Source organism: Fistularia commersonii, chromosome 7, assembly GCF_037954325.1.
Source record: "Fistularia commersonii isolate RoL2024-O1a breed Wild chromosome 7, RoL_Fcom_v1.0, whole genome shotgun sequence".
Taxonomy (NCBI): Eukaryota; Metazoa; Chordata; class Actinopteri; order Syngnathiformes; family Fistulariidae; genus Fistularia; species Fistularia commersonii.
The window spans coordinates 2730001-2742500 of NC_141290.1; the positions used below are offsets into that span (position 1 = coordinate 2730001).

Genomic DNA, 12500 nt, shown 5'->3' on the forward strand with positions numbered 1-12500 from the left:
ACTTGTTTACTAAGACACTTTATAGTTTCACTGAGACACTTTACAGTTTATAGTTTATTTTATTTCTAATTCTGCCTTTTCTTTTTATTATTCATTACTGTTATATTTTCTGTAACTCTGGCACAACAATTTCCTTCGGGATTAATAAAGTCGTTCTTATCTTATCTTATCTTATCTTAAATCAACGCTTAAATAAACAAATAAATGAGAAGCGGAAACCAGGTGAGCGAACGGATGACGGGAAATAAATGAAAAAAGGAGGTGCAGGTTTAATCCCACGGATCAGACTGATAATCCCGCATCTAATCCGACTCCTCCGCCAGAGGTGAAATGTCCGTCTCCATAATTTCCACTTTTTCCCGTCAAAGTTTTGATCTGTTAATCCCGAATCCCCCTTTTTCGGTGACAGATTATCAGGCCGTAATCCCAGCAGCGCCCCGACAGCTGAACTCGCTCATTCTGGAACTTCACCTTCCCTGCGTTTGATGGGGAAAACCCATCGCCGTCTGACAATATTCAAGAAAAAGATCTGTAATCCGAGGATAACTTCCTGCACATTCTGCGTGCGCGCGGTGGATTCGGGAATCTAAAGAAAGTTAATCAGTGAGTTAAAAAACAGTTTTAACAACATTTTAATTGTGTTCTACCTGAGTAATTACCCCATCAACAGTCATTTGGATAGTAACATTTTAAATATACACAAGTCATTGGAAGTGTCATCACACAGACACACACACGCACACATATACACACTCAAGAGCTCAGCATCAACTTTTTTTTTTCTTTAAATGAAAAAAACTGCAGTATTTAGGTAGTTGTCATGATGTCGGAGAGTAACTAACCCCCGCAACCCTCATTCGTTCATTCGACCCGCTTGCGGTCACCTGACCGCCAATGACAGGAAGTAGCCCATTAGCTACTCCTAGCCCTGTTGCTAATTGCTAACAAATGTGAGAGGATCTCCGAAATCTGTGGCGACTTGAAAAAAAAAAAAAAAAATGTCGGAAGGAAACTGTGGCTCCTCGTGTGGCCACTAGGGGGCAGTAGCGGGAATAAAAGGCTACATTTAGTGACACTTCAACCAGTCGGGGGCAGGATAATGTGAAAATATGAAAAACGAAAAAAAAAAATTCTACAGGGTTTGGAGGTTTAGTTACTCTCGGTACAATACGAATAATATTTTACTAAATAAAGTGGTTTTTTCCCTTTAATTCTAAAAATGTAATCTATTTCATGGGTTTTATTAAAAAAAAAAAAAAGAAGAAAAGAAGAAACTGTACAGCAGGATCCGTCTTTGGAAAAATCCTTCCTAAAGCATTTAAAAAGGCGGAACTTTGATTTCTACTCGACAGCAGACATTCGAAGAAAAATTGGCACAATTTAGATCGAGCTGGTAAGTAACACACCTTTAGACAGAATAGCCTTGCTTTGGTTGAAGGAAGTAAAGGGAAAGCGACTTGAAACAAAACATGATGCTTTTTTAAAAAAAAAAAAATAAAAAAAAAATCCAGAAAAATCCAAATCAAATTCCTGAAGGAGTGAATTCAAAGTTTCCCCCCCAAAAAAAGTTCTTTTTGCTTTGGGATTCGGTGGCGGTGATGAAACATCCTGAGAAAGAGCCTACATTTTCAGATCATTTTAAAAAACTACATTCTATGTTTGTATTCTAAATTATTTAGCACAAATTTTTGCAAATATTTTGATAATTTTTGGCGAAGATGAGTCATTTTCCTTTGACCACAAGTTTTCTGAAGAAAACCGGTGCCGATGATGTCATTGCAGTTACTTCCTGGAGTGGGCGGGGCTTGGCGCTCCCAAGGAGTTCAAGGGTCAAAAAAAACTTGCGTATGTCCTTGCGGCCGTCGCAGGTTTCTACTCACTGAAGCTGAAGTTGAGGCCGCTGCTCTCGGTGATCGGGGAGGAGGGGCCGGCGCTGGACACGGCGCTGGAAGGCACGCTGCCGTCTTCACATAGAAACAGGAAGTACACGTCAGTGCCTTTTAGCGAGCGCCGTCCACCAAAACAACCGTTTAGCTAACAAACTAGATCATTTAGAATGATTCCACGAACATCTCAGCAGGGGGAAGTTTTCGATCGCACTTTCCGCATCCGTGTTCTGAGAACTCGGGTTTAGGGACCGCCCGCCTCCGATCCCGTTCCGGGAACCAGCCTCGTCCGGGAGGAGCTTTTAGTTACGCGTTCCCACAAGCAGTGCGGGAGCGCGGTGTGGGGACGCCGCTCTCGAAAACGAAGAGCAGGACATGGAGAGGGGAGATGTTCATGTGCTGCACGGCGAGAATAAGAACCCCGGACTATCAGATGGGTTGAAGTGTCTGCTTTGCTTTCGCTACGTGACGAAGCCTGTTAGCCGTTAGCTAAATCCGCACTTATTCTGGCTAAAATGCTGATGTTCCTCTGCGAGCCCCAGAAACCCCGTTAGCAGGCCGGGAGAGCTCTTTGTCGCTCCATTTCCTGCAGCTTGTCAGTTATTGCTGCAAGAAAACAGCCGAGCGTTGGCCGTGGCCCATAAATAGTGGGCAAAGGCAATCGCCAAGCACCTACATCGTATGAAACCAATAAAAATAGAGCCTGTCACGGAGCAGGAGCTAAGATGGTGCCAATCCACCGAGGACTGGACTACTTCTAGGAAACGTAGCTAAAAAGTTTTATTTTTCCTTCCACGATCTGAATGTCCTCTACTAGTCCAGGTGCTGCAGGTACCAGCAGAACTAGCGTCCCCCTCGTGCAGCTCCGTCCTGAGGCCCCCCGGGTGATAAACCAAGCTAAATAGCTTAGCGTTACCCGGCTGGGTGGGATGGAAAATAAACCGGGCAGGCCTGGGGTGAATCCGCCAGCAGATGCTTCCTTTATCAACAACAGCGCGAGGAGCTAAATTAATCACCTCAACGCCACGGAGGACGGAAAAAAAAAAACAAAAAACAGATGGGAGGATGCGAAGAGGAGCCGGGGGAAGAAGGGAGGAGGAGTTAAGGAGGACGGCGATGCTCTGTTTTACCGAGGTTTTCACTTTCCGTCCCGATTCTGTCAGGATTGGGCCGAAGATCCTTTCGTGGCTCTGCTTGAGGGATCTTCAGGTGAGCGTCGGGTTTGGAATCCATCGTTCCCCGACAACAGGGATTTATTCATGTCATCGGAGTCTCTCCGGTTATCTCGCATTAAATCAGAACGGCCGCATACGTCGGACGTCTCGAACGCAGCGCGAGGAGTTGCAAGTCAGCGTTAAAAAAAAAAGTGCGGAGCGGCGTGTAACGTCGCCGTAAAAGTCGCTGTCCTCTGGGAAATTAACAAGCGATCGATCACACGTGAGGGGGAAAAAAAAAACAAAAAACCAGATCAATCAATATTAATGATTTGTAGTTTTCCAAAAGCCCGGACGTTTGACCTTGTTCTTCTGATGCACCGAGAACCGCGGGTTCCGTCCTTGATGGATGAGGCTTGAAGGTCACGGCGGAGGCGCGGAGGAGGCCTTATTTTACGATCCTCCGGGATTCGCTGAGGGTGCACGGCCTGCCACCTGAACACTAACTCATTTTCTACCCGTGGGAGGTTCTCAGCTGCGGTGCCCAGTCTTCTCCCTGGATCCGTCGCAGGCGTCCGCCACTGTTATTGAAGCTATTACTATAAGACGTCAGCTTTTAGCATGTAGCGATTTGCTATTCCTAGCCGAATGTCGTTTATGCTCGTGTCTCGGTCTAACTTTCTCTTTCTTTATGTCAGCTGAGGGTTCTGCAGTTCACTTGGTTTCTGTGGATCATTTCAAAAAGTGTGGACCTGCTCTACTCGGAGGATGTTATGATCCCGTGATCATATGATCCGTTTTTTTGGCTAAATCGGCTCCGTCGGGTCGTCGCGATAGAACCAAGACGCTGGGTTTTCCGGGGACGAGAAAAGCACTCAGCGGATAGGAATCGTTAAAAAACACTCACGCCACAGAGGCTGGCTGGGAGGCCGCAGGGACGTCTCGGATCCAGACGAGGACAGAGGCTGCTGGGGGCTGTAGAGGGACGTCTGGCTCTGGGAGTCGAACAGGCTGGAGAGTGCTGCGCCGGGAAAACACACACCAGCTCATTTCAAAACAATCCGAGCTCCTAAGATCTGGGGCGTTTGTTTTTATATCGCCGTTTGCACAGATTTCTGTGAGGAAACGCGTTCGGGAAGGTAAAACTGCAACGGCGGGCCCGTATGGGCGGAGCCTTTCTGAAATCTCGACTTCCGAGTGCATCGGCGGACGAGATTTCCGAGACACGAGCCGTCGCTCGGGTGATTTTTTTTTGCATTGTGAGCGAGCGTGATGAGTGTTTTGACACCCACGTGGAAATCGTAGAAAACCACAAGCGAGGTGAGCATTTTGCTGACTCGTTCATGAAGAGATGGAGAAGTTATAGGTGAGATACGGTGACGGCGACTAGCTGGAGTCGGACAAAGCGGGGATAGAAAACGGACGGATGGGTGGACTTTTCCTTGTCTTATTTATTATTCATCTTTTTCATCAGCCGTGTTACAGAAAACGTTCGGAAAAAAGCATTTCCAGTCCTTATTTATGTATGTCACTGGTATATATTTAATTAAAAGTTGAAAAAAATGTTTCTGTGTAAATATCTCATGTTACAACATGGACACCCGCGGCTTATAAACAAGTGCGGCCGATATATGTACGCAAATATTTATTTAGTTATATTTATCCGGTGCGGCTAATGTTCAGATGCACTCAATAGTCGGGAAATTAAGGTAAGTTAAACAACAGAGCACCAAATGGAAAACTCCTCTGCACATCTTCAAGGTACATACACCACTGTAATTCTTCACATTCTTTTATTGTTTTTTTTTTCCTTCCATTATTTGCGACTTATAAGGCACATTATTTTCTAATTAGAAATATCGGAATATTGGCTGGAATATTTTCGACTGGGGAAACTTAATTCGGTATTAGCGCAATCCGGTCACTGAAACCAATTAGTTGTAAGTCGAGGTAGCGCTTTTACCTCTCATGGTCTTGGCGTGGGCCTCGCTGCTGCTCTCGCACACCGTGTTCAGGAACTCGTCCACCTGCTTCAGCGACAGCGAATTGTGCAGCGTCTCCAGCGGGTAGATGGACGGCACCATGGAGCATCCTTCGAAACCTGCGGCGAAATACACGCAGGGGGTGGAGGGGGTGGCGTGACGACGCACGTGGCCGGAGAGTCAAACGACGACGGCGCTTGCGAATTAGCCAAACCGTTAGCATTAGCGGTTCACTCCCAGCAGGAGATGCTAGTGGACCATCAGTGGGACATGACGCCTGGCGAGCGTGGGAGTTTTCCTTATAAGTAAAAGGATTACACACACACACACACACACACACACACACACACATCATTCGCGTGTGTCGATGCAAGATTTGTTACTGGTTTTAAAAATCTGCAAAAACATCGTCTCAGAGCGTCCCGCTCCTGTGATGCCGTTAGCGGGCTATGCTAGCGAGGGGGGGAGGGGGCAAGATTTGAGTTTCCTCTGTTAATTGGGATTAATCCCAAAAAATGAAGTAAGAGTGAGGTGGAGTGGCAATGGCGCAACACCATCCCTTTCTCAGATGATAACACACACACACACACATACATACACACACTATGGAAAGTAGCAGCCGCAGAAGGCTGCATATCTGTTATCAATACCATTGATGCCAATCAGGGCTTTTGAACCCAAACAGTAAGTGTTGATGAAAGCTGGGGTCGACCTAAATATCAATTCGGGGTAAAATGTAAGACGTCAAAGGTTCTTTTGGGTGTCGAAATGACATCCCGTGGATCCGGATCGAGTCGCGAGCGATGTTCGCTGACATATCGACATCTCGGGGGGGTGCGAGAGGGGACGCAGGCGAGCTGGAATCTACCGTCCTTTTCCCTCTCCTCCCCCCCTCTGCCTTTGCTGCGGTACGAGATTGAATTCGTCTCACGCTCCGGATTCAGCGGGAGCGAAAAAAAAAAAAAAGAGAAAAGAAGAGATGATACACTGCACCACTGGCAGAGGCAAACAGAGCGACCGAGAAGGGGCGGGAGGCATGACTCCGACATCTGGTAGGAGAATATTCTGTCGTTTTTTTTTGACGTCCGGGCGGATTTGGTTTGGCGGAGCGGAACTTCTTTCAGCTTGTTCACTTTTCTACGACGGCTTGTGTGGGGGGGAAAAGGGGAGAGGTGGATCGAGATGGCGTCTTTGACAAGTCGTGAATCTGAATCCCTGTCCGAAAACGCTTAAGTAACCAGGAGAGCTCACAGTCGAAAATAAAGAAGGCCAAAAAAAAACAGAAATATTACATATGGCAAACAGTGACTGGTACGATGCAACGCCGCAGCTTCCCCTCCCTAATTTTAGGAGGGATTACCGCCGTCGACCAGGTCGGCCTCGCCTCCTGCGGCGGATCCCAGTCAGGTGAAAGACGCCGACACGCTCCCTCCGGTGGCTAAAATGTGTACTGCGTCCATGACCTTCCAGTACTGCTCTACTACAAGTATCAGTACTCTTAAAAACAAAAAAAAACTTCCAGCGAGGACATGCACACGATGCTCCGAGGCGGCGGAGAAGCCGGCGTGCATGCAACATTTGCTGGAAAACACTGAAACGAGACGGTCGACTCAGAGGGGAAAAAAAAAAAAAAAAACACAAGACCTTATGAGGTCTTGGGGACGTTTCAAGAATGATTGACTGGCTCTGCAGCCAATCAGAACGCGGCACGGAATCAGAGCACGAAAAGGATCCTTTCGACCCGAGCGTGCGTTGAAAGCGTCGGTCTCAAAGATGTCCGCCTTCCTGTTTCATTAAATTACATTACATTGCATTTGGCAGACGCTTTTATCCAAAGCGACTTACAATAGAGGACATAGGGACTGCAAATACACTTGCAAATACACGATGCACAGGTGGTAAATTCCTGCGCTCCGAAGCTCACGCACATCTGACTTTTAAAAAAATTTTTTTTTTTTTTAAGAGAGGAAATTTCAAAAACCGTCAAGACAGCTTATGGATATGTCAATATAATATAGACGGTGAATCTCGACCTGGCTTTCCGGTCAAACCAGCTCCTCTTTGGGTGGAATAGCTTGGATTTGGAGGGCAAATACTAAACAGATGCACGGGCGAAAATAAAAAAGAAACGGCACGGCAGTTAGGACAGGCAGCCGACTGACTTGGATGCAAAAGCTCGACCTGCGCCGCGGCGTCCCTCCGACCTCCCCGGCGCCGGCCGGGAGGAGGCCGCGGGGAGGCGACGAGAAGGGGAAGGGCTCAACCAGGCTGACCGTGGAGAGACTCCGGCGGCTCCTGGCCGGTCGGCAGCAGGGTCTCCAGGAGGCGGAGGTGGTACGGGCAGCGGAGCAGGTGGTGGGCCAGCTCGGCGGGCGGCGGGACGCCGGCCGGCCGCCGCTGCCGCTCGTCCGGGGGCTCTGTGACGGGGGAATGGAAGAGTAACCTGGCAACGTACAGATGTGTCCAGATGTGCGTCCGTTCGGGCGCTCGCCGATCCAGATTTCGACAAGAATTTGATGAGGAACATTCGTCAGGAACATGTTTTTTTTTTTTTTTTTTTTTCCTGGGAATTGAAGGCCTTCTTTTTGAGTTTGGTTTCATTCAGATGAAGGAATTTAATTTCTAAATCCGTCAACACCTTTATGAGAGTCGACTCAAGCACTGGGGTTAAAGAGATTAAATCTGCTGTTTTGAATAAATTCTTTAAAATACACCAAAAACACAAATAAAATGTGACACCCAGCTGGGGTTCCAGTTCAGGTCTCAAGTCACTGACTCGGTGCAGAAATCTTTAAAAAATGCGCTCATTAAATTACAATTAACAAAAACAAAAAAATGGAATAACAAAAGTTTAAAATCTGGATGATCTGGAACATTATTATTTTACAATTTGAATCACTAATTGGAAAATGAAAAATAAGATTTTAAATATCTGTATATAAACAGAAATGTCTGAAATCATATATATATATATATATATATATATATTCGCATACGAGTTTTTTTTTTTTTTTTCATCTTCTGATAGAAATATCTGCGTTTTTTAATGAACAATTTTTTTAACTTTTATACATTATATAAATATCCTCTTTTTGGCCTTTCCCGTCAGGGGTCTCCACAGCAAATCAACCTTCTCCATCTAACCCTATTCTCTGTATCCTCCACTCACACCAACTACCTTCATATTCTCCCTCATTACATCCATAAATCTTCTCTTTGGTCTTCCTCGAGACCTCCAATTCCAGCATCCGTCTACCAATATATTCACTATCCCTCCTCTGTCCATGACCCAACCATCTCAGTCTGGCTTCTCTGACCTTCTCTCCAAAACATCTAACATGTGCCGTCCCTCTGATAGACTCATTCCTGATCCTCTCCATCCTGGTCACTCCCAAAGAGAACCTCAACATCTTCATCTCTGCAACCTCTAGTTCTGCCTGCTGTCTTTTGGTCATTGTAACAGTTTCTAGTCCATACATCATCGCTGGTCTCACCGTTCCACCCGAGTTCCTCTCGTTCACACACATATATTCTGTCTTGCTGCGACTAACTTTCATTCCTCTCCTTTCCAGAGCATACCGCCACCTCTCTAGATTTTCCTGTACCTGTTGTCTGCTCTCACTACAGATCACAATGTCATCCGCAAACATCATGGTCCATGGGGATTCCTGTCTAACCTCATCTGTCAGCCTGTCCATCACCACTGCGAACAAGAAGGGGCTCAGAGTTGATCCCTGATGGAGTCCCACCTCCACCTTGAACTTCTCTGTTACCCCTACAGCACACCGTACCAGTGTCTCAGAGCAAGCATACATGTCCTGCACCAGTCTAACATACTTCTCTGCCACTCCAGACTTCCTCATACAATACCAGAGCTCCTCTCTTGGCACCCTGTTGTATGCTTTTTCTAGGTCTACATAAACACAATGCAGCTCCCTCTGGCCTTCTCTGTACTTTTCTCTCTCTCTATATATATAAACACAAACATATATAAGGCCCTGAATAAGGCTGTGATTAGCTTCTGGCAGGATCTAACTGATCATGGCTAAGATTCAACAGAGAGAGCAGAGGGAGCTAATGCTAAAGCTAATGCAAACCACGCTAACACACATCCACCAGCAGCAGCGGTGTGTATGTTTTTTCTGTGTGTGTATGTGTGTGTGTGTGTGTTTGTGACAGTCACATGACAATGGTCTCTGCCTTAGCTGTTCATCTAAGATTTTTTTAATCCTAACTCCATATGGGCTCAGTAGCTTTTAAAGATTAAGAAAAAAAAAAAAAAAAAAAAAGCCCAAACAGGACGAAAAGTCACAGGAGGATCCTCCAAGCGCCGATGTGTCGGGAAGCTAGTTGTGCGTCGCAGTTTAGAGACGTGTGTGAGCACTGTCAGCATTTAGCTTCTGAAAAAGAGGGGGGTGGCTTCATTTATGACGGATAAAGAGCAGCAGTCTGTAGACCTCCATCTCACTCCAGGGGTGGAGGGAGCAGCTCCGACAGACTCTACACTGTCACTTTGGCGATCCCGGGGCTGTTTTCTCTTCTCGCTGGAGGAGCCAAGGCACAGCGAGAGCAGAAGCCCAGCTCTACTCAGATCAGCTGACAAACAGCGGCAACACCAAGAGTCTCAGTCACTGATCTGCAAAAACAAAGTGTTTCGTCTCCTTCTAAAGATTTGGCGGCCGTTCATCCATAAATCTTATCAAATAGGCTGTTTCTGAAAATAACTAAATAACTAGTTACTGCTATCTGAGCGGTCGAGGCAGAAGGCCGCCGGCTCTAAGCTGGGATCTGTCCCAGGTTTCTGTCAATTACGACGGCGGTATTGACTTCCGTATTCCCGCGAAACGACATCGTTCATCCCGCGTGGCCGCGGCTGCGTGCGAGACAAACAAACTCACCGCGACTTCATTCTGTCCTTTCGTCGGGTGCGAAGGGAGAAGGAGAGTTCAGGGTAACGCACAGGAGCAGCAACAACAAGGTCATAAACAAACACATGGACAAAAAAAAAAAAAAAAAAAACACAGACTCCCAAACAGGGTATCTTATTGTGCAAGATTTGCCAAAGTGAATCGCTATGCAGATGATGCTACGATTTTCATCACCAAGAGGAAACGAGTGAAAAGACATGATTTGCGCGCGCGTGCGTGTGTGTGTGTGTGTGTGTGTGTGTTTGTGTGTGTGACGTGATGATGTAGCTTCACATTCCAACCGTCCGACCCCCGCAGTGTGAATTAAAACAACCATTCTGGTGGAGAAACGGCAGATCAGAGAGGTAAAATTAAGGCAGGCAGTGGTGTTAGGTGAGGGTGAGGGCCAAAAAAAAAACAAAAACAAACAAAAAAAAAAAAAAAAACAACACAACACCGACCACAAATACAAAGATTGTGTGGTTGGTAATTTTGTTTTTGTGTAATTAAACATCGACATGGAAAAAAAAAAAAAAAAAAAAAAAAAAAAAAAGGAAATGTTTTCCCATGAAAAGGATCATGCAAGAAAACGAGAAAATCGTGGTTGGAAAAAAAAAAAACAAACAAAAACAATAAAAAACTAAACTGAATAAGAAGGCAGACATACCGTTGGTCGGATGCCTGGCAAACGACACAGAAAACCTCTTTACTGCCGGCATAGAGAGCAGCTCTGAGGAGATAAGAGAGGCAACGGGGGGTTACTGGGGAGGGGGGGGGGGGGTCTGCTGGGGCCTAGGGTTGGTCCTGGCCTGGGTAGGTGTGTGTGTGTGTGTGTGTGTGTGTGTGTGTGTGTAAAAAACAGGAAGGGGAGAAGGAACAGAAAGATGGAACGGGGAAAGAAAAAGAGTGTTAGTCGCGTCCGTCTGCCAAGGGCGGCATTGATGGTGGATGTTTGAAAAAAAAGAAATAAAATGCACACACACACCAACTACCGCGACCCGGGAACATCAGATTACTCCTTTTTAAATTTTTTTTTTGACTTTTTCCTTTACCGCAAGGAGTTAGTGCATTACCCCCTCAAGGTGGTGTTCTTTAAGCGATAATTGATAGGTTGCGGTGAGGGACAGTTGCCGGATTGTGGGGATAGAAGGTTACAGTCCGTGTTGTCCTGCAACGCTGCTCGGTAACAACCACACACACACACACACACACACACACATGTCAATCAAACGCAGTAAGTAAACGTGCTGATGCCAGTGGGGGAGACTAGTGAGTAGAACAGTGTCTAGATTAAGATTGTGGGTAATACGGTTCTCCACACCTCCATTAAGATAAGGTTAATGTTTTTCCGGCTGTAGTGGACACACACACACACACACACACACACACACACATGTTTCATGGCCAAGAAAGCCCAGCCCAGTTTTGACTTTGTGGCTCATGAAATGAATGGCAATGGACAAAAGGCAGTGAAAGCGCCCCCTGTCCCTCCAAAGACCCGGAAGCCACCGAGCTCAATATTAGAGATACATCCGCTTCATTTGAGAGTGATAAAAAATGCGTCGCTCACCCGTTTACATAAAAGAAGAAATGATGGTACTTAAAAGAACCTCGTCCGTATATTAACTTTAGAAAGCTCCCGTAATCCAGAACGCATGGATTCAGGTTCCTGACACTTCACATTTGAGTCAAAGGCAGACAGGAAGCGGATCCACGCTCACTCCGGTTATCTGTACATTGTTTTCCACATTTTACACGAGAGTGTTTATATTTTTCTGTGTATTTCCATAGTTTGTATTCCACTGATTTAACCTAAATAGCTCAGAAGAATGGGGGGTTTGGGAAAACCTTCTGCGACAGGGAGAATGCCGGTTATTATGTAACCCTGGGGGAGGAGTGGGGATGAAATTTTTTTAATCAATATGCATGAAATTGTGAGCAAACAAAATAAATAAAAATAATTCAACCCTGCAGACCTGCTGTGGATGTGGGGTGTGTGTGTGAGGGGGGGCAATCCCTGCAGTAACACTGCCACCCGGTGGATAAAACTATTAAAGGGGGGGTGAAGGAAACTAGGAATCGGGGGGGGTTCGTCTGGTGCAAATGACTAGAAATGTGAAGGTTACCGTGACGACCGGACCAAATCAAGTCGGCGACAATTTTCTTTTTGCAATTGTCTTTTTCGTCCATCGCACAGGAGGGGAAGGGGGGGGATGTCATGCCGATCTAACGGTGTGTGTGTGTGTGTGTGGGGGGGGGCGCTCTGCTGTCAGTTCAGTGCCGTTACCGTGGCGCCCAGGGAATAGGAGGGAGGGGGGGGGATGAAAAGAAAAAAAAAAAAAAAAATTCAAAACCCGCTACCTCTCCCTTAAATAAATTTGAGAAAGTGGCGAAAAAAAGCAAGAAATTCATAAGAACATTTTTTTTTTTTTTTTAAATAAAGAGGAGGAAACACCCGCCTCTGTGGAAAGGGGGGGGGAAGAAGACAGACGGAGCGGGTGGAGGATGTTGGGCTGGGGGGGTTAAAAACGTACCGAACATGCCAATCTGGCAGGGCAGGCTGCCGGGGGA

The 12500-nt window shown here is 46.3% G+C and overlaps 1 protein-coding gene across 9 annotated transcripts in view; it reads right to left on the minus strand.

Moving 5' to 3' along the window:
- Window positions 1–614: 614 nt before the first annotated feature.
- The window catches only part of ppip5k1b (diphosphoinositol pentakisphosphate kinase 1b), a 45638-nt gene continuing 33752 nt past the window's right edge, over window positions 615–12500 (minus strand). For 3 of the 9 annotated variants that reach the window (XM_086149158.1, XM_086149155.1, XM_086149156.1), the window contains 5 exons: window positions 12464–12500; window positions 10597–10659; window positions 5004–5141; window positions 3948–4061; window positions 615–1964 (listed from right to left, as the gene is read on the minus strand). The exon at window positions 12464–12500 is cut by the window's right edge and continues 125 nt beyond it. In XM_086149158.1, the coding sequence (XP_086005284.1) occupies window positions 1873–1964; window positions 3948–4061; window positions 5004–5141; window positions 10597–10659; window positions 12464–12500 (444 nt within the window). In that variant the 3' untranslated portion in view covers window positions 615–1872. Of the gene's footprint in view, window positions 1965–3947; window positions 4062–5003; window positions 5142–10596; window positions 10660–12463 lie in introns of those variants that run through there. The other 6 variants (XM_086149159.1, XM_086149157.1, XM_086149162.1 and 3 more) reach the window with 4 other exon arrangements.